Source organism: Prunus dulcis, chromosome 4, assembly GCF_902201215.1.
Source record: "Prunus dulcis chromosome 4, ALMONDv2, whole genome shotgun sequence".
NCBI lineage: Eukaryota > Viridiplantae > Streptophyta > Magnoliopsida > Rosales > Rosaceae > Prunus > Prunus dulcis.
The window spans coordinates 7,961,285-7,984,582 of record NC_047653.1 but is presented as its reverse complement, the minus strand read 5'-3'; the positions used below and the strand labels follow the sequence as shown (position 1 = coordinate 7,984,582).

Genomic DNA, 23,298 nt, shown 5'->3' with positions numbered 1-23,298 from the left:
CAAAATATAGTCCAAAAGCATAAATGCATTACAAGCAACATTGAAGGTGTATATATATATATATATATATATATATATATATATATAAGCGCAGATTTAATCCGATCATGTCCTTCAAGATCATTGACATAGTGTGAGACAACATTCCCCTTGTGCATAAGTTTCCACCAAAACAGCAGGATGCACAAATGGGCAACTTGAGACATAATAATAACTGCAAACTGCTGTACACTCTCATCCAACCTCTCCACCAATTTAAAGGAGGAATGGAGTTTGAAAGTTTTGCTACCAGATTGATTATAACAAAATCTCTCCTAATCGATTCGCCAACTCTAACCATTGTCCCATACTTGTCCGCTTCTGGACAGCTGTGTTTCTCCAGGCTTGTAACAACGGCATTTGCAACTTTGCAAATATCAAGCCAATTAAATTAGCACAAAATATATTCATATTTCAAAAGGAAGAGCACCAACTATAAACAATTAAAGCCGATTGAATCATCAGAGAGAGAGAGAGAGAAAAAAAAAAAAAAACTCGGCCTAGGCGCTAGGCGCTCGCCTAGGAGGGTCTGGGCCATTTTTTGTGTGTTTTTTGTCCTGACTTGAAAGAAAACTAACCTCAGGCTGTCGCCTCCTTCACCAAATTCAAGAAAATCAAGCTCTTTAATTACCAGAATATCTGGCTTGGATAAGAAAGAACCGATCCAGGTAGTAAATGGCAAGGTATGGTATGAAAGGGTTAAGGTTGCAAGAATATTTTGCCTGATAAATTATGCAAGAAGAGAGAAATTAACTGAAGAAACGAGAGTTTTCTGTGAAGACAAGGGTAACAAGAAGAGTAGGCAAGGATAACCCATGGCAGCCCCCGTGGCATCATCCCAACGGCATCAAGGCATGCATGAGTGAGAAGCCTGCCCGGAGGGGTATGCCATAAGTTCAGCAACTATCATCATAGGTATCGTCTGGGCAGGATTTGACACTCATTACTACCAGAGCTAATGAGAGGACAGCCTGATTGGTGAGAGCTTATGCTTCAGACAATGGATCAACTTTTGGGATGGACTTTGCCCGGGCTATGATGAAGATATGTCTAACCTGAATGTTCTCACTGGATCTTAAGGTCAGGTCCGATTGGAATGCACTCTGCCAGTCTCTAGCTAGCTGGTTCTTACCTGACATAATCTGACCGGTGGGCATGATGGAGATGGAAGAGAATTTCAATTGAAATATTTGTTCCCTCTGGTTGCACAGTAGAGAACTTTTAGCCATGTTAGACCACATTCATTCCTTTAGCCATCTTTAATAGTCATGTTCGTTTGTGAATTGTTAGTACCTGCAGATAGCAGCAAGCAAAGAAAGCTTAACTCAAGGACTACTGTGATTGTTTTCTTTTTGCCATATACAAGATTAGGGTTCATATATCATTTCTTCTTCCGCAAGGATTTTATCACGGTTTTTTTCTTTTCTTTTTTAAAATTCCATGTCCAAGTCTTACTAAGAAGGAGACATGAATATAATTTGACAGCGGTAAATACTAAAATATGACTTCACATTGATCTCACCCCAACACCTCAAATAAATAAAAAATTCAGTTTCCATTTTAAAACTAGTATCAAACCAAACATGCATGGATATATCTAAAATAGATCAAATGGATAAGTACAACCTAATGATGGAACTCAACTAGGTAGACATTACAATCAGAAATAACTAAAAAAACCAAAAACCATTCATTTTAATAACTCAAAATGATTAATTCGTACCGTAAAAATATTCTTTTCTTTGCATTTGATGACCCTATCTGGTTTTAATTCATGATATTGTAAAATTTTCTTTTGTTGTAGAAATTCATGCTTTTTCCTTTAAGAATCATTCTTTCATAATTTTTCAACATTCAAAATCCGAACTTTTTAGTGAATGCAAAACACTCACATTTTCTCATCAGAATCATCTTTTTCCTCATCACAATCACCTTTGATCAAGAAAAACACAATTTAGCCTGTGTAATAATCAGGTTGGGTGAGACTTATGTGTCCAAAGGAATTGGCAAATAATTCTGTAAATTGCATGTTTATCAAGTACTCATTAGTCATTTAATCAGAATTTTGAAAAGTAGTTATGGATCAATTTCCATGGGTCGGTTTATGATCTGCGGCCCAAAAGTCGACCCGATCCTACGGCCCGTGGGTCCGATCCAAACGATTAACGGTTCTGCGACCCGCGTACGCCAGGCTTTCCCTTAGCCTTAGGTTGCCTTGCTCTCTCTCTTTTTCTCTCTCTCTCTCGCGTCTGCATACAAATGGGGAGCGACAGGAAATCCGAGGAGAAGAAGAAGAGTAGGAAAAGGAGCACTTCTTCAGATTCTGAAGGTACTCAAAATCTCTCTTCCCTTTTTTTGTTTTTCCTTTCTCTCCGGTTGGTTGCTGAGAAATCAAGCGAAAATCGAGATAGGTAAAGAAACAGTTGAAGAAAACATTCTCTTTTTCATAGCTTTTGTTGTTATGGTTTAATCTCACGTCTCAGTGGAGCCAAATAGATAGCTTTCAGACGTGGGTTACTTGCAGACTTTGTTGAAAATTTTGATTTTTTTTTTATATTTTCCTAATATGTTGTCATTAATCAAACAAATTTTTGTGGGTTTCCACTAAATTTGTGTAATTTATTGCTCATGGAGTATACTGGAATGTGGGTTTGGTTCCATTTGATTATTCATTGTTTCATTTGTTTCCTTTTTGCAACCAAAAGAGTATATGGTTGTTTGTTCTTATGGTTTCTTTGTTTTTTCCTGATGTGGAAGTACAGATGAGAGAAAAGGTAAGAGGCATAGACCTGTAGAAGATGAGGAAAGGAAGAGCAGAAGGAGTGATAAGAAGGAGAAGTCAAAGGACAAGAAAAGGTCACATAAGCACTCGAAACACCATTCTGATAAAGGTATATCAATTCCATGTGAGCATGAGGCTCGTACTTCATCATTTGAAATTATATGACTTTTTGGGTTTAGATTTTGTTATCAGTTTGAACAATGTGAAAACAGTCGTATCAGTTTATATTCTTCACTAGTTTAGGATGGATTTTCAATTAGTTACTGGTCTAACATAATATCACTTCGTGATACTCATTGAATCAAACTTATCGGGTCTAAGAGTAAATTCATTTTGATTTGACCTCAAGCTGTCATCATATACCTACTGGTTGAATAATGATAAATTATATATCAATAACCAAAAAACTAGGAGGTTAACTAGAAAAAATTATATTATTTGACTTACCATTTAGTAATGTCTTCTATTGGATTATGATCCAAGAAACTTCCGTGGTTACTCATTTGCCTATCGAGGATGAGGCTCTTTATAGGAAATTACTTATCATATTGACATACTATTGTGCCTCAGAAAAGAAGACAAAGGATAAGCACAAAAGTAAACATCACAAAGGTGATCGCCACTTGGTAAGCTTTCTTATTTCTAGTTATGAAATAAAATTGTCATGTTTTATGTTGTCCCAACTGTGTATAATCTGGATTTTCTCTGTGCCTTTTAATCCTTAGGGAAGCAACATACTTCTTACAAAAAATGATAACTTTCCATTACATTTAATGTTAAATAATCCAAAATGCTTGAATATGTTAGCAGAATCTTTGGTACTTTTAGTATAATTCAACTGATCCGAGTTATTGAAGAAGTGAGATAGTCAGGTAAAGGTTGCATAGGTTCTCTAAAGTTGGCAAGGCTTTGATTTCGACCGTTTAGACATTCTTATTGCATAGATCTCTAAAGGGCATCAAAAGTTTAGATTGTGTGAGGGAATGTATAGTAAAATCGGGGAGCAGGGAGAGCAGCAACACATAGTTTCCATGGGTACCTAATTGTAATGTTCAATTTTAGAAACCAGAAAACAACTTACAAGATATTGCTCCAATGTGCAGTTTTTATTACAAGTTCTCTTTTCATGCAAGCAAGTTATATTTCTCATGAAGTAGTGTTTCTTTAGTTATGTTTGGAAATGTTTCTTGTTGCAATTAAGAGCGTATGGTGCTCAACCTATGGAAAGGTGCCACTGATGCTCAAAGAAGACCTAGACAGAGTATATTTGTAAATCGACAAATGTTTGCTCCGTAGTTTTATTGCATTAAGACCATCTCTAGGGAAGATGAAGTTTATCCAACATTATAAGCTCCTGTTCAATGAATAATTATGAATTGTTAAAAAATTGTGAACTCGTAAGAAATTTAGATGCACCTTGGTTTAAGTAGAAGTTATTGTGGGTGTAGAAAGTAGAATTAGGTTTCAGGAAGTTTGACTAGTTGGCAAGGGACCCTTTGCGTTTCAAATATTTGATTACTTGATGATGCTGATACGCCTTGTTGATTATGGTGTTTGAAGGTATCTTTTTCTTGAGCATGAATTTTCTGATGGTTAGGACTTAGGAAATTATAATTTTTCGTTCAGAAAATTGAGTTCCAAGAGCTGTCCACTGATGACTATTTTTCCAAGAACAATGAGTTTTCTACATGGCTGAAAGAAGAGAAAGATGTGTTCTTCTCCGATCTTTCGTCTGAGTCTGCACGCCAACTATTTTCAGACTTTGTGAAAGTTTGGAACAAGCAAAAGCTCGAATCCAAATACTACGAGGGGATTGCGAGCGGGCCTCGGTGCGCCCATACGTGGAAAATTAAAGGCTGAAATGCAACAGCACAGATAATCCCTGCTTTTCTGCTTTTGATTTGTTTTTGGGCTTTTTATAATTAGGTTTTCTGTCTACCTAGGAAATGGTTTATGTGTTTTAGCACTAAACATTACCATATGTAATTTTCTTATTTGTAGCTGGTAAAAGAAAGGGAATATCAAGATGAAGCAGTTGACACATATGTAGTTTAATCTTCACTTACCTGCATTGGATCTCTATAGCATTTGTTATTAAGCATATCAAGCTCAAGCTTATTACACAAATGAGATGAGACACCCATGCTTAAGCTCGAGCTTGCTCTACAAACGACATGAGTTGAGCCAATTTCGAGTAAATTTATAATTGAAATTTTTTTTTGTCACCCATCTAGTTAATTTAAATTCAGTTTTTCTGATGAATTATAATGTGAGATTCTATGATATAAATAATTATTTAATTTATTATTATTATTATGTTACTGCTGTTATTGCACACAAATCATCTTCATAACAAAATCCTACAAGGGACCCAAAAAAAAAAAAGTTGTAAACAAGGAAGAAAAGGACCTACAAGAGCAGAAAAAATTCCCCGCTAAAGGGGGCTTGGGACAATTATAGACGAGAAAAATACCAACAAATACGACGTCGTTTCTATTTTCGTCTTGAATCACACCAGACGCACTCTTCAAGAAAACTCTCCCTCGCAGGCGGTTGTGAGATTGATCCACTGAGGTAAGCCTCAAAAGACCGCAACCTTAAGTCGCCGTTTGGTATCCAAAGAAACCAAATTTCCTACTTCTACTGCTCAAGGAACAATTAAATTTTGAATTTTATTTATTTGTCTAATTTTGAGCTATCAAATTAAGTGATATTTATGTGTCAATTATGTATTTGCATGCGTTTATGATCTTAAAAATTGATGGGTTCTTTCTGATTTCTGTTTCCGCAGGTTCTTTTGGGCTGTGACACATTATGGGGGATAGTCAGTACTCATTTTCTCTTACCACTTTCAGGTATGAACTTGTGAACTCAATTTAGACTCAAAAAGGATAGAAATGGGGTTATTTTAGCATAATTTTCCACATTTATTTTGATACAGTCCTTCTGGGAAGCTTGTTCAGATTGAACATGCCCTAACAGCAGTTGGATCTGGCCAGACATCTTTAGGGATTAAAGGTATGCAAATTCTTATGCCTTTTTCTAAATTCTTTTCAGATACATTTGAATTTACACATGAAGTATTCATCTTGAATAAAAGGAGACGGATTAAATTGGCCTGAACTGATAATCCAGTATAAAGATGAATAATCTGTTCATATTTGCTGAATTTGGCATGAACAAATATTGGAGAACTCCGTAGTTGCATCAAATATTTAGAATTTTTATTCACGTTGGTAAGTATGAAGAACTTAATGTCGTTGGTAGGGAATGAGTTTCCAACACATTATTTGGAACTGCAGATCTTTTTCCTTTTGATACAGCTTATCGATTTTATAGGTTCTTGTGTCAGATAAGTTTAGAAACTTATCAAATGTTTAGTGTTTTTGGTGTTGGTATTTAGAAAATTCTATCTGGTTGTTGCAGCTGCTAATGGAGTTGTCATTGCAACAGAGAAGAAACTCCCATCTATATTAGTTGACGAAACATCTGTAAGTGAACAGCTACTCTTCTTTATAGACTGGAAACTTTCTTGTGCATTGATTTATAGCGTGGGTATCGCATAAACTTTTTGTGTTGAAATATTATGAGTTTGTTTTCTTTCCACCACTATGGCATGTCCTCTCAGATAATCAAATGGTATACTGGAGACTTCTTGTAACCTTTCAAGTTTTTGGTTTGCAGATTCAGAAAATTCAGTTATTGACGCCAAACATTGGAGTTGTTTACAGGTTTGTCTGTACTACATGCTTGAGTTTTTCAAGTTGTGGTATTTGATACTATCTATTGTGTTGTTGGTGTTATACTGCTTCTACAATATCTGATGATCTTAGGGAAAGTCTCAGCTATGATGGTTGTACCACATCATCATTTTAACATGGTACAACAAACCAACATTAAATTGAAAACTAATACTGTTGGTGGGATCCCTAAACCCTTCTAAAATCAATTTTAGAGGACTCACATGGCATAAATGATGTTGTCCCACCTAAAAATTTTATAAGTTTCACCGATAATGGCTACAAAGACTTTCTCAAGATGTACCATGGGTTTTAATTAACGGGTGTTTTTTTTGACAGTAGACTCCCCTTCTGTATGTCATTGTTCATATTCTATTGAGATAAAATACGTGTGGCCATTGACATTATTTTTCTTGTTCCATGTTAGATGGCCCATATGTTTGAGTTTTTAAATTTCCCTGCTTTGACTCGTGGAATTATACGTGATCTGATTTACTTGTTTCCATTAGATCTTGTGAGCCGACAATTGTAGTGAAGTTTAACTATGATGAGTTATTGACGTTGAATCATTGTTATCATATTATATGCCGCCTACTTGGATGTGTACATGTAATAAATCGATGCTTGTTTCTTTTGTTTGACCTTCTCCCAATGACATATTAGTTTCAAGATGCTAATACATATTTGTATGGAAGACACTAGGACAGTTAAAATTCCAAAAAGGTGGGATTGTCCTTTTAATTATGTATTAAGAAGTATTTTTCTACAAAGACGAGGCGCCCATGTTTTTTTCCTTTGACGTTGTAGTTGTCATTGAATTGACAATTTAAGTTAGCTTTTCTTTTTTTCCTTTTTATTATTTGCCAGTTCTTCTTGTGGTGAACTGAAATTTACTGTTCTCCCATGCAGTGGAATGGGTCCAGATTTCAGAGTTCTGGTTCGTAAAAGCAGGAAACAGGCAGAGCAATATCATCGGTTGTACAAAGTATAACTTCAATTCTCTTTGTTTTCATATTTTATTCCCTTGGTTTGTGTCCATAGTATTAAATATTGTTCACTGATCATATGGTAAGGATTGGAAGTTCAGTTCAGATTCATTAGAAGAATTCTGATTCATTAGAAGAATTCTGCTGAATCCAATTTCTCTTCAATGTGCAACACACCATTTAAGCATTTTCTTTTTGGATTGTTTATTTCAATGTTCATATATGGGTTGTTGGAGCTTGTTGGTGTGTAGTAAATGATCTTTGGTCTTCGGATGGGCCACAAATTGATTGAAGTCATAATATTTTCGGATTATGATGGTAGCTTGTTTTTAAGAGATTGCTCCTACTCCCCGGTTTGTTATATGGAGTCTCCACTTGAAACAAGTTTCCTTGATACTTTCTACTCCCCAGTTTGTTGTTATATGGAGCATGATAACTTACAATGTGATGCGGTGGGTATTTTTCAGGAACCAATCCCCGTTACCCAACTTGTGAGGGAAATTGCTGCTGTTATGCAGGAGTTCACACAGTCGGGGTAATTATTGTTTCTCCCATGGCCTGATTTCCATTTCTCAACTATGTTCTTGCTCATATTTTAACATTCTTCTTGGTCCATAGAAAGTAAAAGATTTACTGCTCGAGTTGCTTTATATAGAAAATTAGTGAAGGGTAATTTAGTATCATTTGCAAAATTTAGTATTTTAAATGATTTTATTGTTGAAATTAAGTGTACCTGGGGAACTTGGAATTTGGAAGAGTTTGAACTCAATAAATTAAGGTTGTGTAGGATGTTTCTCGTTTAAAATTCGTATAGAGGCAGATGCATGTTATGAGCGTTCAACTTGAGTCTGCAATTAGCTTCAGGTCCTGTTCCACTCTAGAAACTCATTTGTCTTTGTTCTTCTGCTAGTGGTGTAAGGCCTTTTGGAGTTTCACTGCTGGTTGCTGGCTTTGATGACAAAGGTCCACAACTATATCAGGTGTGTAATTCTGTCATCTGCTGGTTTAAACTATTTTTTGGTGCCGTTGTGCTCAAGTCTTTGGGAACAAGCTATAGAGGTTTCCCAGTACTATAGTTGCAGTTGAAAGATTTTTGCTGCAAAACATTGTACTTCGACTTTTCATCATGTGCAGTGAGATCTGAGTATGGAAAAACTTAAGTAATTTACAACGAAATATGTAAGCTTTTAAGATTGCTTTTGGTTAGGGAGTATACTTACATGTGGACTTCCTCCATCGTGCATACATGCCATTTATGTTGGCCAACTATGCCGTATAATTTCTTGAACCTAGCTAAGTAGCAATTATTTCACATCATGTATGTCAAAATCTAGTTGGAAAGATACACACACACACACACACACACACACACACACACACACAACCCACCACAATCTTGTAAAAGCTTATTTATTCTTTAATTTTTTTTCGATTTTATTTTCCACCGGATTTGTTCATTACCCTGATTTTTATTATGCTGTAGGTGGACCCATCAGGTTCATACTTTTCATGGAAAGCTTCTGCTATGGGGAAAAATGTTTCTAATGCAAAAACATTTCTTGAGAAAAGGCAAGTTGCGGTCGGCAATTTTAAGAAACTTTTTTTCTGGTTGATGTTTCCATTTGTATAAATTTCTGAACTAAAATAAATTGCTTCAGGTTGAGACTAATAAATAAGCAACAACGTTCTTGTAACCTGCATTATACTTTTAATTCTGAACCAAAGTTGGAATTTGGGGGACGATATCATTTAAGTAGATTGGATAATCTTTGATTCTCAAGAATGTTCTTCATTCTATTTTATAAATCTCCATTATTCCTGTATTGGCAAGTGTAATAATCAGAATGCACAAATCAGTTATTTTATTAGTTCCGTTTTCTTTCTTTATACTGGACTTCAGTTCATTGTTTGCTTTGAATTTATGTTAAGATTCATGTGATTATTTATTCTAGGTACACTGAGGACATGGAACTTGACGATGCTGTCCACACTGCAATATTGACCCTGAAAGAAGGGTAGGAATTTTATCTCTCAGTTCATATAATATTTTTGTTTTTCTTCCTAAATGAAACAACTTAGATAATTACGAAGGTTCTCATTTCTCATCTGCAACCAAATGGGTTTACGCTACTCAATTATGACTCATTATTATACATTTAAGGTCTATTCAATTGTTCCGTACCATACTTGTGTCACCTATCAAAGGCGGTGGTTGTAATGTTAAAAGGACAAAAGAGCTGTCGCTTGTCTCTTGTTTGACAACTCTCAAGCTTATGGGCCTCTGACATAGTGTTCGGCACAGCTATACTCTCTTGTTCTATTATGCAAATATGAGTTAGTTTTTTGTTGAGCTTTCGTTGTGCATCTGGTTTTAGATTTGAAGGACAAATTTCTGGCAAAAACATTGAGATTGGCATAATTGGTACTGACAAAAAATTCAGGCAAGTTTCCTGTACAACCTGATTATGCTTATATGGTTTTGCCGTTATTATGTACACTATTTCTATATTTCTTGGTTTGTTGTTGTTCTTGTTTTTCCTGCTAAAATTTGGCAGATTGAAAAGTAACTTGATGTAAGCAAAGCTGAGCTGATCTTTACCAGCTTTGTATTAAGAGGAGTGCATTTTAACTTAGTTTCAGCTGTGGGATGAAATGAGGGTTAAATTAAATCTGGCTCACTTAGTAACATACTAACATCCAAGTGGCAGTCAAGCCTGGACCCAAGATCTATCTACCGACTTACATGCATAGATGCAGAGATGTTTTAAACTTTTTATGTAAATGCACAACTGAAAACTGCATAATGTAAGTTATAGCATTCCGATTCTGACATATCTAAGAATACATGAAATGCACAAAATATTTTCAGCAAGCAGATTTTGACTGACAAAAACAAAAAAGAAAAGAAATGCGGAAGTAACCATACTAGTTTATTTAGATTTATTCTTTTTAATTGTTGATAGGATAGTTTTACAATTATAACTACTAGGTTTTATTTGCTTTGATTGGGAAGTAGCTGTTTCATCCTTTGGCTGGCATGCGTGAGCTTCTGTTATTTATTTAAAAAAAATTGTGATCGTCTTGTTGCAGAGTTCTTACACCAGCTGAAATTGAAGATTACTTGGCCGAAGTGGAGTAGTTTGAGAAAGAAGAAGAGAAGTGGAGTAGTTTGAGAAAGAAGAAGAAAAGTTGAGCAACCAGACTCACGCTTTTGTAGTTTGGGGGTTTTGTAGCCCCCTGCTTTGTTGTGCTACCAAGAAACGCTTTGGGGTTTTCTTTGTTTTGTGAAATGCTGTTCAACCTAATTAGTCACTTGCTTCTAATGATAATACCTGCTTGTGGGGCTTAGGCTTTTGTTCTATAATTGCAAGCTTCCAATAGGCATCAACATCACTTACTGGATGAGATCTCTTTAATGAGAGTGCATGGTGTTAACTGAGCATTTTTTCTTTTGTGAAACTTTCTTGTCAATCCAGTAGCCAGGAATTTGTTGCAGTTTAATGCCAAAAAACTTAGAAAGGACCAAAATCCAATAGTCACACCGGAATGAAGTATTTGCAAGTTTAATTTCTCAACGAAAAGAATTGGCCTGAATTGAAATCTGTATCGCATCAAATTGAAGAGCACAAAACTGTTGGGGCGCGAATTAGCTTGATGAAATTGTATTTTGAGTGATGCTAAATGAACATTAAAATTAATTGAGTACACCTTATGATCTAAGTACACTTTAACATTTAAATCAAAATGTAAAATTAATGAAGTACACTCTAACATTTAAATCAAAATGTAAAATTAACAAAGTACACCCTATTTAACTACCGCACAGGACCCACTAGTGTAGTGGTTTGGAGTATTTACTCCCTCAGGCAAGGTCCTGGGTTCGAGTCCTAGCATCCGTGTTGTGTGTGTGAGTTTAATATGCTATCGCCCCTTTCAATAGGAAAGGACCTCAAAAAAAAAAAAAAAAAAAAACTACCAAAAATATCCTTGGTACACCCTAATACACTAATATCACATCTAATTTGCCACATCATATTTTAATTTCTTCTAAAGCTTTTGTTCTTCACAATTTTTTTTTTCCGAACTTTTGTTCTTCACATTAAAATGTGTCAATTTGAACAAATTTGGGTTTTTATTTGTTCTGCAAATTCCTCCTTCTTCTTCTTCTTCTTTTTTTTTTTTTTTTTTTTTTCTTAATGGGGTTTTTTTTGATTTAGTCTTCAAAAAAATGAATTTGTTCAAACTGGTTCGACAACACGCCATATGGGTCTAATAGCTACTGCAAACTTGATTAAAATGAAAAATTGAAAACTAATTCCCAAATGCCTTCTTTAACCTTCATGTCTAATGGAGGAGTTGTTGGGCAGCAATGGAGGGCTGTTGGTTGGCAAAGGAAGGGGCAAGCGAACAAACATTCAATGACACCTCTTTGCACTACCGCCAATGATCATTGCGTTGTTTGCCCTTCGGCATCAAGCAAAAACGAAAATTTCTCTACGTTTGATTAGGGTTGGATATGGTGAGTAAGGTGTACTTATTAAAATTATATTTGTTTCACAATTCAATATATCTTTTTTGGTCATTTTATATTAGGGTAAATTAGTAATTCAATAAATAGTTTGATAATAGGGTGCACTCAGTTAATTTTAGAATTTATTTAGCAGCACTCATTAAAAAATTACTTCAGATTTCAGAGAAAGTACAGAGATACAGTACAAAAAAATTCAAAACGTTCATGCTATACCCTAAACCCTAACCAGTAATCCCAATGGAAGTTAGATCATTGTGGTTTCAAACCTATCCTATGCTCAGTACCAAAGCAACAATGATCCGTTGACTCAGTACTGTGTTTTTTAGCTTCTTAAATATCTTCCTCACCAGTAATCAGAACAAGAACACTTGCCGTCACTGAAATGGTGAAACCGGTAAGGATCTCTCAGTATGATTTTCCGCCCAACTGCTGCACTAACATGCTTGTAGACAGAATGACAATCACCACATACACGAAGATTCTTGAAAACCTTAACAGGTGAACCTTTTGGAGTATTGATCAATCCGAAAGCAAGGGCAATTCTCTCACTATGGTTCCAAAGATTATGCTCCTTCTGTTCTTCATCTGTATCCTGCAGTGCATAGCTTGTATCAGGAACATAACCTGCTTCTCTAATCATCTTCATAAGCTCTCCCAACTTGGCATAAATCTGCCCTGTCTGTGGATGGGATTGCTCTCCCATCCCAAATTTATTCACCTCAGTTTTCAACTTGACCCAACTGCATGCAGGCTTCTTCATTATGTTTCTCGATCCCATCTGCCTCCTTACATTCTCTACTTCCTCCCATCTACCGGTAGTTGCACAGACATTTGACAAAAGAACATAAGCCGAATCATCTGATGGATCTAACTCCAGAAGATGTTCTGCCGCTTTCCTCCCTAGCTCTACATTACGATGGATTTTACATGCAGCCAACAAGCTCCGCCACACAAGGTCATTTGGCTGGACAACCATTCCTTTTATGAAATTTTCAGCTTCAGCAAGCCTTCCTGATCGTCCAAGAAGATCAATTATGCACACACAATGCTCTATTCCTGGTGGGACACCAAACTCTGTGGTCATTGCATAATAGTATGCAAGACCATCATCCACCAGACCCCCATGACTGCAAGCAGACAGAAGTGAAACAAAGGTGACATGGTCAGGTTTTGTACCAAGATTTAGCATTTCATGAAAAGCTTCCCTAGCCTTCTGGAAACACCCATGTTTGGCAAAAGATGATATCAAAATGTTCCATGATAATCGTGATCTTTTGGTTGGTGAGGGAAGTAATTTCAAAACATCCTCCATCTCCCCACATTTTCCATACATATCCATGGCAGCATTTGTAACATAATGGTCCGAGTCAAAACCAAGCTTAACTACCAGGCCATGAAGCTGCTGGCCTTCATCCAACATAGCCAGGTCAGCACTAACAGAAAGTGCCACTGAAAAGCTGAACTGATCTAAGTCTACTCCAGCTTTCTTCATCATCACAAGAAGTTTCAAAGCTTTCTCTAAGCCATGATTAGCATTTGCAGCAATGATTGCATTCCATGCAATGGAGTTCTTAAAATCTAATCCATTGAATATGGAATTACTTGAATTCAAATCACCACACTTAGCATACATTGTTATAAGGGTACTCTGAACATGCTTGTCTGACTCAAATCCTGTTAGAACTATATGCGCATGGAAGGGCATTCCATGTTTTAGTAAATCACCAGGAGTCATAAAACCACCAAGAACATTGATTATTGTGATGTAGTTTGCTGGAGTTCCTTCTTCTCTCATTAATTTAAAAGCTTTTATCACCTCATTTGGATCTTTGCTCTCGGCATAACCACCAATAAGGGCATTCCAAGTAACTTCATCTCGCTTGGGCATTATTTGCAATACCTTTTCAGCTTCAACCATCATACTAAACTTTCCGTACATGGTAACTAGTGCATTGCCAATTATCACATTGTCTTGTAGGTCTGTAAGGACTGCAATAGCATGAAGAATTTTGCCTTGAATGAGAAATTCAGGGTTCGGACAGGCAGATAGTGCACTTGTTAAAGTCACATAATTTACTGGTTTTCTCATCCGAAGCATTTTAGCAAAAAGTTTCAAGGCTTTTTGGCACTCCTCATTCTGAACATAGCATGCTAACATAGAGTTCCATGAGATTATATCCTTCTCTGTCATTCTTTGGAAAACTAACTCAGCATCTTCTGATCTTCCAGCTTCAGAATACATACTTATAAGAGTATTGCCAACACAAACATTTGATTCCAGCCCAAATTTTACTACTAGTCCATGAATTCCACTGCCCCACTTCAGTTTATCAGTGGAACCACAGACTGTCAACAATGATGAAAGTGTTGTGGAATTCACCTCTTTATTAACATGCCGCATATAGTGAAAACACCTTAATGATTCTTCACAAAGCCCATTTTGCGCACTTGCAGAAATAATTGAATTCCATGAGATTATGTCACGTTCACCCATGTGATCAAAGACATAGAAGGCCTCGTCCACATTACCACAGCCACCATACATGGATATGAGGGAGTTTGCCACAGAGACACTATTCTCTAGTCCAAGTTTCATAACATGTCCAAGAACTTGGTGACCCAATAGCTCATCCTCCAGCATCCCACAAGTACTAATGACTATAGCAAATGTGTTATCATTGCAACATACTCCTTCAAGTCTCATACGCTTATATATACTCATAACTTCTCCCAAATCTCCATTATTTGAATGTCCAACAATCAAAGAAGTCCAAGTAACCACATTCTTATCCGGCATCTCCTCAAAGAGCTTCCGGGATTTAGACACAAGACCATAGGTGCCATAAAAGTGCAAAAGCGAAGTACCAACAAAGACATCACATAACAAACCAATTTTAACTACAAAAGCATGAACTTGCAATCCTTCATTAAACATACAAGCCGACTTATCACACGCAGTTATCAAACTAGCAATGACAAAACCACTTGGCTTATACCCGCGGCCAATCATTCCAGAAAAAAATCCAATCGATTCGGGGTACAAACCTACTCGTACATAACCCGACATCATCGTGTTCCAAGAAGCTTCATTTCTCTCCGGAATATTATCAAATATATAGCGCGCATACCCTATACGACCAAACTTAGAGTACATATTTACCAAAGTATTCGAACTGAATACACCGAGAGGCACGAACCCCTTGATGCATAATGCATGCAATGCTCTGCCGAATATTTCTTTGGTGATTTCCGAGAAACCCTTTCGAGCAAAGCATGAGATTTCTGCGTTGGGGTGGTTTGATAGGTGGGGCTGAATGCCACAGTTTGTGGATTCTTCTAGGCATGGGAGAGAGATGGGTTTTGGGTTTAGGTAGCTTCTGCGTGTAAAACTGGGCAAATATGCAGCTGGCTGTGGAAGCTCAAGTTTGAGAGCTGGGAATTTTTTGCAGGAACTAGCCAGCTCTGCTTCTTGCTTCTTCAGGCTTCCACTCAGCGAAAAATTTCTCGCATTATGGGTCCTGCTTGTGAGCGAGCGAGACACTTCAGATTTCTTTTCTTTTTTCTTTTTCTTTTCTTGTGTGATTATTGGGCCTGAGGGTATAGTTGTTTAAGCCCATTGATGAAGCTATTGGCTCAGCCCCAATTGTTTTCAGCCCAACCAAATTTTAATACCAATTATAGCCATAATAAAATAACATTAAGTTCACAATGAAAGACAATTTCTTGATGGGAAAAAAGGGAAGGAAAGATAAATTCATTTAGATTTGGACCAAAGAGAAATATTGCTCGTTTGAGACTGCTTTTGTATAAAGTTGTCATGTTCATAATCACTTTTCGTAAATCAAAACACATGAAAATATTTATTAAAAATTAAGTGCCTTTTGAAAATAAGCACCTATGAAGTAAAACATAAGAGTAGTGGTCTCGCAAAGGACTCACTAGTAGAGTAATTTGGAGTATTTCCTCTCTTAGGTAAGGTCTTGGGTTCGAATTCTAGCATCCGTATTGTATGTGTGAGTTTAATATGTTAGGGGAGTGCTGGGGAGTGCTAGCAACCTTCTCTCTAACTTTCTCTTTTGGACCTTCTCCATTCTTCTCATGACAAGTGTCACTTTCCTTAAACTAAAAACAATGTCATTAATACATCACATAAACTAGTTTTTATTTTCTTATTTAATTTTTTCAAAGAGAACGCGTGTTTTGTTAAAAACAAAATAAAGATGATAACAATGTCATGAAACAAACTTTATTTTTATTTTAAAAAAAATGACGTTTTTCTTTTTTATTTTTTTTTATTTTTTATTTTTTTATAAACAATATGCTAAAGAAGTTATAACAAAATTTGAATAAATTGAAGGAAATATAAAAGCCAATACATTTTAAAAGGGTAAACTTGGAAAACAAAAACTAAATTGTGTGATGCATTAATGTCATTGTTTTAAGTGTATGAAAAATGACACTTGTCATAAAGAGAAGGGAGAAGGTCCAAAAGAGAAGGTTAGAGAGAAGGTTGCTAGCATTCCTCAATATGTTATCGCTCCTTTCAGGTTTGAACCCACAAAGCACTTCGGTAGTGTGTAAAAATCTCATTCCCTTATTATTTAGACTATCCTTCATTTTAAAAAATAAAAGAGAAATGCAAGTTTTTCGGCTAAATGCTATTAAAAGCGTCTTCAGTTATCTTGATTTTTCAAAACGAAATAACTTTTTTATTTATTTATTTCTTTTTTGAACTATAGACTGAAATAAAATTAAAGCCAAATGACAGTGACAAAAGTGTAATTAATTCCAAAATTGATCTTCATGTTGTCTTTTACCGCCTTAAACCCTTACACAGACTGAAAAACAAAAAACAATACAATAGAAACAAACAAACACAGAAAAACCCTAACCGCGGAAGCCGACGACCCGAACTTCTCGCGCCACAGAGACTAAGCTTCTGCTTCAGGTACTCTATCTGAAACTCAAACCCTAAACGTATCTATTCATTATCGTCATCCCTTCCCTATGATGAGCAATTGATCTTAATACGCGGCCGTTTCCTCTGCTCAGCAAAATCAGGACTTGAGGGAATGGCCACCGACGAAGAGAAGCAGACGACGACGTTTAAGACTTTGGGTATATGCGACGAATTGGTGGATGCATGTCAAAAATTGGGCTGGACAGTCCCTACCCCAATTCAAGTCGAATCCATGCCTTCAGCCCTTGATGGTTCGTTCACTCTCTCATACTTTTGTATCTCTTTGCTTTCACATTTCTTATTTTTCAAATATTTATTAACTTTTTGCCCAATTGGATTTTTGTGTAAAAGGAAAAGACTTGATCGCACTTGCACAAACTGGTTCGGGTAAAACTGGAGCCTTTGCGCTACCAATATTGCAAGAGTTAATAAATTCTCCACAAGCATTTTTTGCTTGCGTTCTGTCCCCGACAAGGTTGGATACTTAAATTAGATTAAATGTTACGAGGAAGCTGTATGATGCATCGGATTGTTATATATTTTGACATTTATAACTGTATCTTACCATTGACTTGGGTATGTTGCAGAGAGCTTGCAATTCAGATTGCTGAGCAGTTTCAAGCTTTAGGCTCAGAGATTGGTGTCAAGTGTGCAGTGGTGAGCATTTGACCTATTTAGTTTGCTAGTTTGGCATAGTGTACATTACCAATTGTATGAGATTTGCCAAACTAAATAGACAGCATAGTTGAGGAAAATGATGTGTAGTTTGTAAAGTACAAACTACTGAAATTATGTTCAGAGCTCTTTTCTGTTGTTTCATACAGGCTTAAATTATATTTAGTGGCTAATTCTTATCGGGGTGTGCAATTTTTGAACAATGTATAATTTATCTCTTGGTGTTTTGTATTAAGTCTATAAAGTAAACAGGAGTTAATCATTCTTTAGAGCTTTTAAAGATGAGATTCTGAAGTAGTTGGATTGAAGCTTCTCATTGATTAACTTTCTTAAACATTTTTTGTGCTACTTAATTTTGATTAGCTAGTTGGAGGAGTTGACATGGTGCAACAATCTATTAATCTTGCAAAGCGGCCACATGTTGTTGTAAGTTTTTATTTTAGTGGCACGGCAGCCTTCGTGATTTATGTGAATCTTTGTGTAAATATTCAAAAATTGACAACTTATGTTTTGATTTGTTATCTTTTTTTCCCCTCTTGCAGGTTGCAACACCTGGACGCCTCATGGATCATCTATCGAACACAAAAGGATTTTCTCTTCGCTCATTGAAATATTTGGTATGATCTGCTTATTTTAATATGTTATCTTTTCAATTTTTCCTGTGTATAAAAACTTACAAATGAATTAGATGGTATGGTCATATACAATGTAGACCACTACATGCACTTGTAAGCAGAGGTCAATAGAGACTAACAGAGGATGAAATAATGAAAAGATCTTTAAAGAATAATTAGATTTAATAAAAGACACGTCATGCAGATATTTCTATATAGTATTAGTGGCTACTTCAATTGTTTAATTTATAACAAGCATTGTCTGTCTTACATTTTGTCAGACTTTTTCTTGCATCTTCTTTCTTGTTCAGTTAGACTAGCGATATTAGCTTATATGATTACCTTAAAAGAATTTGTATTTGCTTGTGATATGATCTCAAATGTCTCATGTCTGAGACCTGGCTAGATATACTAAGAGGCCTCTTATATCCAATGGAGCAGGTTTTAGATGAGGCTGACAGGTTGCTTAACGAGGACTTTGAGAAATCAATTGATGAAATCCTGAATGTCATCCCTCGTGATCGGAGAACGTACTTATTTTCTGCTACCATGACTAAAAAGGTATATGTTCAATTATTTCAATGCATCTACATTTTTTTTCTTTGTATTTGTGCTTTTATTTTCATCTCGTACCATGGTTTGGTGCATATTAAATACCATAAAGTGGCATGCTGATTGGACATGTGTGGCTTGGTTTCTATTTTTTTTTTACCAAAAAGCTTTCGATTTTAGAAGTGTTTGTATAAGGTGAAATATGCTACCAAAATTTTAAATTATGGGACACTGTTGAAATTGATATTTTCATGAAAAAAAAACAGAGATTGAAGTAAGCATGCATGTCATGAAAATGCTTATATGCTGCTGTTACTATTAGGTCCCGAAGCAGCTACAAAAAAGAAAAAAAACTTTTGCCATATTATTTGAGGTTGCATTTCCTACCTGCTCCCAAGCAGAGAAGATATGTGCCTTAGAGAACATATTATGCTGGCAGATGCCAAATGCTTGTAATAGTAAGTTTTGGAGTTGAGCAGCATTAGCAAAAACAGTTAAGAATCTATCCAGTTTCACTCTTCAAAATGCCACCAATTAAATTGTCCTGGTGCTTGGTGATGGTGTTGGACTGCGACACCTAGGAAAATTATACTGTATATGCACAGCTGGATCCTATATAAGAGAGGCTTTCCAAATCTAAAACACACACACACATATATACAGAAATTCTCCTACGCGGACATCCGGATAAGAGAATAACTATATATATATATAGAGAAAGCTTCCATTGAGGGATCCCTCAAATAAGCTTATTTGAGGCACACCCTTGTAGGGCATACTCCACATTGTATTTCACTAATCCAAACCATCTATTTTGTAGATATTCATTCAAAGATCATCTCTATAAAAAATCACTTAAATCCAATATCAAAAGACCACTCAATTAAATTAATGAAATTTTTGTACTTTCTTGAAGCACTGTGTGCATTGATTTTGTAGGACACAATTAGATATCTAAACGGTTTCCGATTTGTCTAATTTTTTGCAAGGATGATCTATGAATGAAGTCCTAAAAAATAGATGGTTTGGATCGTTGAAAAAAAAATCGTAGAGTACCCTAAAGGGTATCCTTCAAATAAAATTATTTGAGGGATCCCTCAATAGAAGGGGACTGATATATATATATATGATAATTTTTCATCAGTTAACAGAGTTGTGCTTGTAACGTTGCAGGTCAAAAAGCTGCAACGGGCTTGTTTAAGGAACCCTGTGAAGGTATGATGAAAGAGTTTGCTGCACAATGTTCATTCTCCACAATTCTTTCCTAAATTTTAACAACCTCTTTCTTTTTTTTTTCTTTTTTTTTCTTCACTTATCTCAGATTGAAGTAGCATCAAAATATTCTACTGTTGACACACTGAATCAGCAGTATCGTTTTCTGCCGGCTAAGTACAAGGTCTTGTTATTTTTTCTACTCGTATAATTTTAACCTTTGGTTATGCCTCTACTCATTTTGATATTATGTACATGTTCTGCTGTTTATGAATCATACGTCAAAGTATATTATGGTTAAGACTGCTGCTAATAATAGTTGCCAATATAATACACAAAGATGAACTATCACTCTTAACAGGAGATTAGGAAAAAAGCATCGTTAGATTATACTTTGAGGCCATAGAGCAGCTTCGAAAACATCTTTTTTAATTGCTTTTAGCTTTAATTTTGGTGGTTGGTGAACCCAGATCCAAGAACTTTTGTTTTCCCTTGTCTAGTGTGTGTACTTGAAAAGAAATGCCTAAAATTCTGATTCATGATTTCTTTACACATTTATTTATGGCTCGCAAAGCACCTGATGTTATGCCTTTGCCTCTTAAAAGATTTGTCTATGTTAGAATAGGATTATAGATTAAAAAATGTCGAAGACCAATGAATTTACCTCTGATCATATGAGCTCCTGAATTGTTTTATTTATTTCGTGGACATCCTGGAGTGAAGGTAAGATAAAACTTGTGTGTTTAGAGAGTTGGAAGGCATAGGTGACATAGTACGACTACACATGAAATGACAGATGTTGCAGTGGTGCCAAAATAGTTGGCAAGAGTCTTTTAAATATTTTAATATATAAAATGCAATATAAGTGAGATGTAGCAATATTCTGGACACAGAGTGAAGATATAATCATGGCATGCATGCTTTCCTTCCCTGATGTTCCTGTCATTTTATGGCTCAGTTTGTCTCCCTTGGATATATTTTCACAATGATTGTCCTTGCAGGAATGCTATCTTGTATATATTCTGACCGAGAAGTGTCAGTGTACAACAATGGTATTTACTCGTACATGTGATGCAACACAGCTTTTGGCTTTGATGCTTCGAAATCTTGGCATAAGGGCCATCCCAATTAGCGGTCATATGACCCAGGTATATAACATATAATAACATTAATTTTTAGAGCTTTTTTTCAAGTTTGCTTTATTCGTTGCAACCATGTTATTCATTGATATTCCAGAATTTCTCTAACTTTGTTCGTGGATTGTTTCTGGCAGTCAAAAAGGCTTGGCGCCTTAAATATGTTTAAAGCTGGAGAGTGTAATGTACTTATTTGCACTGATGTGGCCAGTAGAGGATTGGATATTCCATCAGTAGATATGGTTATTAATTATGACATCCCCACAAATTCAAAGGTTAGGCTTGCTATTGTTTAACCTGGTGTAGGGCTTGTTGTTCGCAGTTTACATCAAAGTTAGCCATTCATCTTGTTTTCAGATGTTAATATATCTTTTGTTATTTAGTTGAGTTGATGCTGTTTAGCCCCTAGTCTTATTATTGAGCTACATGTTGCAACGTGTTACCTGTGACTCAGGAAAAATATGGATTCTCCTATAATACCAAGCCACTAAATTTGTCCTTAAATTGGTAAGGGTAACACCTTTTTATTGCACTCAAATGAAGAACTTCACTAGTTCATTACTACAGCTGACCATTTTGGATATTGAATGGGTGCCATTGCCCCCACCCGACCCTCTACTCTATGTATCTAATGCTTTTAGTGTGTTGGGGAAATCATGTGTACTCGAAAACCTGCAAGCTTATCTAATTCAAAGGGAATAAGAAGAAAAATAATGTATTTAATAATGTATAGACAATATACTGTCGTACAACTGTATTTTTCTTGTTTCTGTATGCCCTCGTTTGCTAACTACAAGTGAATCACAGGATTATATCCATCGAGTAGGAAGAACTGCTCGTGCTGGACGATATGGGGTTGCAATCTCTCTTGTGAATCAGTACGAGTTGGAGTGGTATATACAGATAGAGAAGCTTATTGGTAGGCTATAGTAGTTTCCCATGTTTGTCTGTTTGAGATACTAAAATAGTGTGTTTTGGATGCTTACAAATTTGTCAATGTCCAGACAAAAAGTTACCCGAATTCCCCGCTGAAGAAGATGAAGTCCTGCTATTGTTTGAACGTGTCAAAGAGGCCAAAAGACTGGCTCTGCAGGTAATGTTCTTCTTAAGTTGGTGTTGTTTTCTATCTTTTGTTTACTTGCCGGTGTATCAAGAAGTTTGGTTCCATTATGGTTAACGTGATCTACACTTCGACTTTACCAGAAAATTAAAGACGGTGGAGGCAAGAAGAGGAAGGGTGAAAAGTACGGTGAGGAGGAGGATATTGAGAAGTATTTTGGTCACAAGGGTGGAAAGTCCAAGAAGTTTAAAGCAAGATGAGATTGGCTCCACTCCTCTGCTAACTTTTGCTAATGAATTCTCATTTCTGTAATTTATACCGAGCGAAGAACTTGTTCTATCTTCCCTGTTGTTCGGAAGAGTGGAAAACATTTTTGAAAGCGTTTTTTTCTTACTATTTATAAAATTATCAATTTTTTAAATGTTTGATATTCTTTTTTTATTCGGTCTGGTCTATGCTCAGCCCCCTCTTCTAAACTTTCCACCCGTTGAGAGAAATTAACTATGGGTCAAGGCTTGTAGACGTGCTTAATCAAGTTGGCAAAGTGGATGTGCTCCACACTCTCCACTTGAGTTCGAATTTTCCTCTCCGTAGTTTAGATTAGATTGAAGTAGAATCCCTCTATATATTTTAAAAAATAAAAAAAAACCGTGTCTCTTATCATTTAATTCCATAATGACGTGAGAAAAATAATTTATCAATTTATTTTCCAGTTTATACAAATAAAATTTTGTTAAGTAAAATTTATTTTCCACATTTTCGACCGTGCAGCCACCCATCTTGTTATCTATGTAATTGATACTGGGACTGCTGATCCTTGATTCTTAAGGATGATCTTTATTCTATTCTTAAGAATGATTTCATTCTATTTAATGTATCTCCTTAATTATTCATGTATTAGCATGTGTAATTAGCAGCATGCCATGCACCAATATATCTGCTTTGAATTTATGTTAAAATTCATGTGATTATTTCTTCTAGGTACACTGAGGACATGAAACTTGATGATGT

At 35.8% G+C, this 23,298-nt stretch overlaps 4 protein-coding genes across 6 annotated transcripts; 3 read left to right on the top strand and 1 right to left on the bottom strand.

The window, feature by feature from the left end:
* The first annotated feature begins 2,235 nt into the window (after positions 1-2,235).
* Positions 2,236-4,889, top strand: LOC117624718 (style cell-cycle inhibitor 1-A). The gene is made up of 4 exons (XM_034356135.1): positions 2,236-2,368; positions 2,802-2,930; positions 3,392-3,447; positions 4,448-4,889. Exons 1-4 carry the CDS (start codon positions 2,299-2,301, stop codon positions 4,679-4,681), a joined length of 489 nt encoding a protein of 162 aa, XP_034212026.1. The 5' UTR covers positions 2,236-2,298; the 3' UTR covers positions 4,682-4,889.
* A 371-nt stretch (positions 4,890-5,260) lies between these two features.
* On the top strand, positions 5,261-11,006 carry LOC117626038 (proteasome subunit alpha type-2-B). Of its 3 annotated transcripts, none has more exons than XM_034357672.1 (12): positions 5,261-5,395; positions 5,613-5,676; positions 5,763-5,839; positions 6,248-6,312; positions 6,506-6,552; positions 7,471-7,546; positions 8,015-8,082; positions 8,458-8,527; positions 9,031-9,116; positions 9,500-9,562; positions 9,923-9,988; positions 10,638-11,006. In XM_034357672.1, exons 2-12 carry the CDS (start codon positions 5,636-5,638, stop codon positions 10,684-10,686), a joined length of 708 nt encoding a protein of 235 aa, XP_034213563.1. In that variant the 5' UTR covers positions 5,261-5,395; positions 5,613-5,635; the 3' UTR covers positions 10,687-11,006. The 3 variants fall into 3 exon arrangements, with proteins under 3 accessions (XP_034213563.1, XP_034213565.1, XP_034213564.1); XM_034357673.1 differs by having other exon boundaries at positions 5,271-5,473; XM_034357674.1 differs by lacking the exon at positions 9,923-9,988.
* A 1,211-nt stretch (positions 11,007-12,217) lies between these two features.
* Positions 12,218-15,595, bottom strand: LOC117623746 (pentatricopeptide repeat-containing protein At3g24000, mitochondrial). The gene has a single exon (XM_034354705.1). It carries the CDS (start codon positions 15,230-15,232, stop codon positions 12,422-12,424), a length of 2,811 nt encoding a protein of 936 aa, XP_034210596.1. The 5' UTR covers positions 15,233-15,595; the 3' UTR covers positions 12,218-12,421.
* A 1,325-nt stretch (positions 15,596-16,920) lies between these two features.
* Positions 16,921-22,728, top strand: LOC117626659 (DEAD-box ATP-dependent RNA helicase 10). The gene is made up of 14 exons (XM_034358448.1): positions 16,921-17,026; positions 17,131-17,289; positions 17,390-17,513; positions 17,626-17,695; positions 18,077-18,139; positions 18,256-18,330; positions 18,769-18,888; positions 20,053-20,094; positions 20,201-20,275; positions 21,093-21,239; positions 21,365-21,502; positions 22,035-22,146; positions 22,232-22,320; positions 22,431-22,728. The coding sequence occupies exons 2-14, from the start codon at positions 17,151-17,153 to the stop codon at positions 22,545-22,547; spliced, it is 1,311 nt and encodes a 436-aa protein (XP_034214339.1). The 5' UTR covers positions 16,921-17,026; positions 17,131-17,150; the 3' UTR covers positions 22,548-22,728.
* The last annotated feature ends 570 nt before the right edge of the window (positions 22,729-23,298 follow it).

Bases quoted from the DNA above. Each gene is read 5' to 3' on its own strand.
- LOC117624718 (XM_034356135.1), top strand. From the start codon at position 2,299: ATGGGGAGCGACAGGAAATCCGAGGAGAAGAAGAAGAGTAGGAAAAGG. The intron at 2,369-2,801 runs GTACTCAAAATC...GTGGAAGTACAG, and splicing joins CACTTCTTCAGATTCTGAAG to ATGAGAGAAAAGGTAAGAGG. The intron at 2,931-3,391 runs GTATATCAATTC...ATTGTGCCTCAG, and splicing joins GAAACACCATTCTGATAAAG to AAAAGAAGACAAAGGATAAG.
- LOC117626038 (XM_034357672.1), top strand. From the start codon at position 5,636: ATGGGGGATAGTCAGTACTCATTTTCTCTTACCACTTTCAG. The intron at 5,677-5,762 runs GTATGAACTTGT...ATTTTGATACAG, and splicing joins TTTTCTCTTACCACTTTCAG to TCCTTCTGGGAAGCTTGTTC. The intron at 8,083-8,457 runs GTAATTATTGTT...TTCTTCTGCTAG, and splicing joins CAGGAGTTCACACAGTCGGG to TGGTGTAAGGCCTTTTGGAG.
- LOC117623746 (XM_034354705.1), bottom strand. From the start codon at position 15,232: ATGTACTCTAAGTTTGGTCGTATAGGGTATGCGCGCTATATATTTGAT.
- LOC117626659 (XM_034358448.1), top strand. From the start codon at position 17,151: ATGGCCACCGACGAAGAGAAGCAGACGACGACGTTTAAGACTTTGGGT. The intron at 17,514-17,625 runs GTTGGATACTTA...GGTATGTTGCAG, and splicing joins TGCGTTCTGTCCCCGACAAG to AGAGCTTGCAATTCAGATTG. The intron at 17,696-18,076 runs GTGAGCATTTGA...AATTTTGATTAG, and splicing joins TTGGTGTCAAGTGTGCAGTG to CTAGTTGGAGGAGTTGACAT.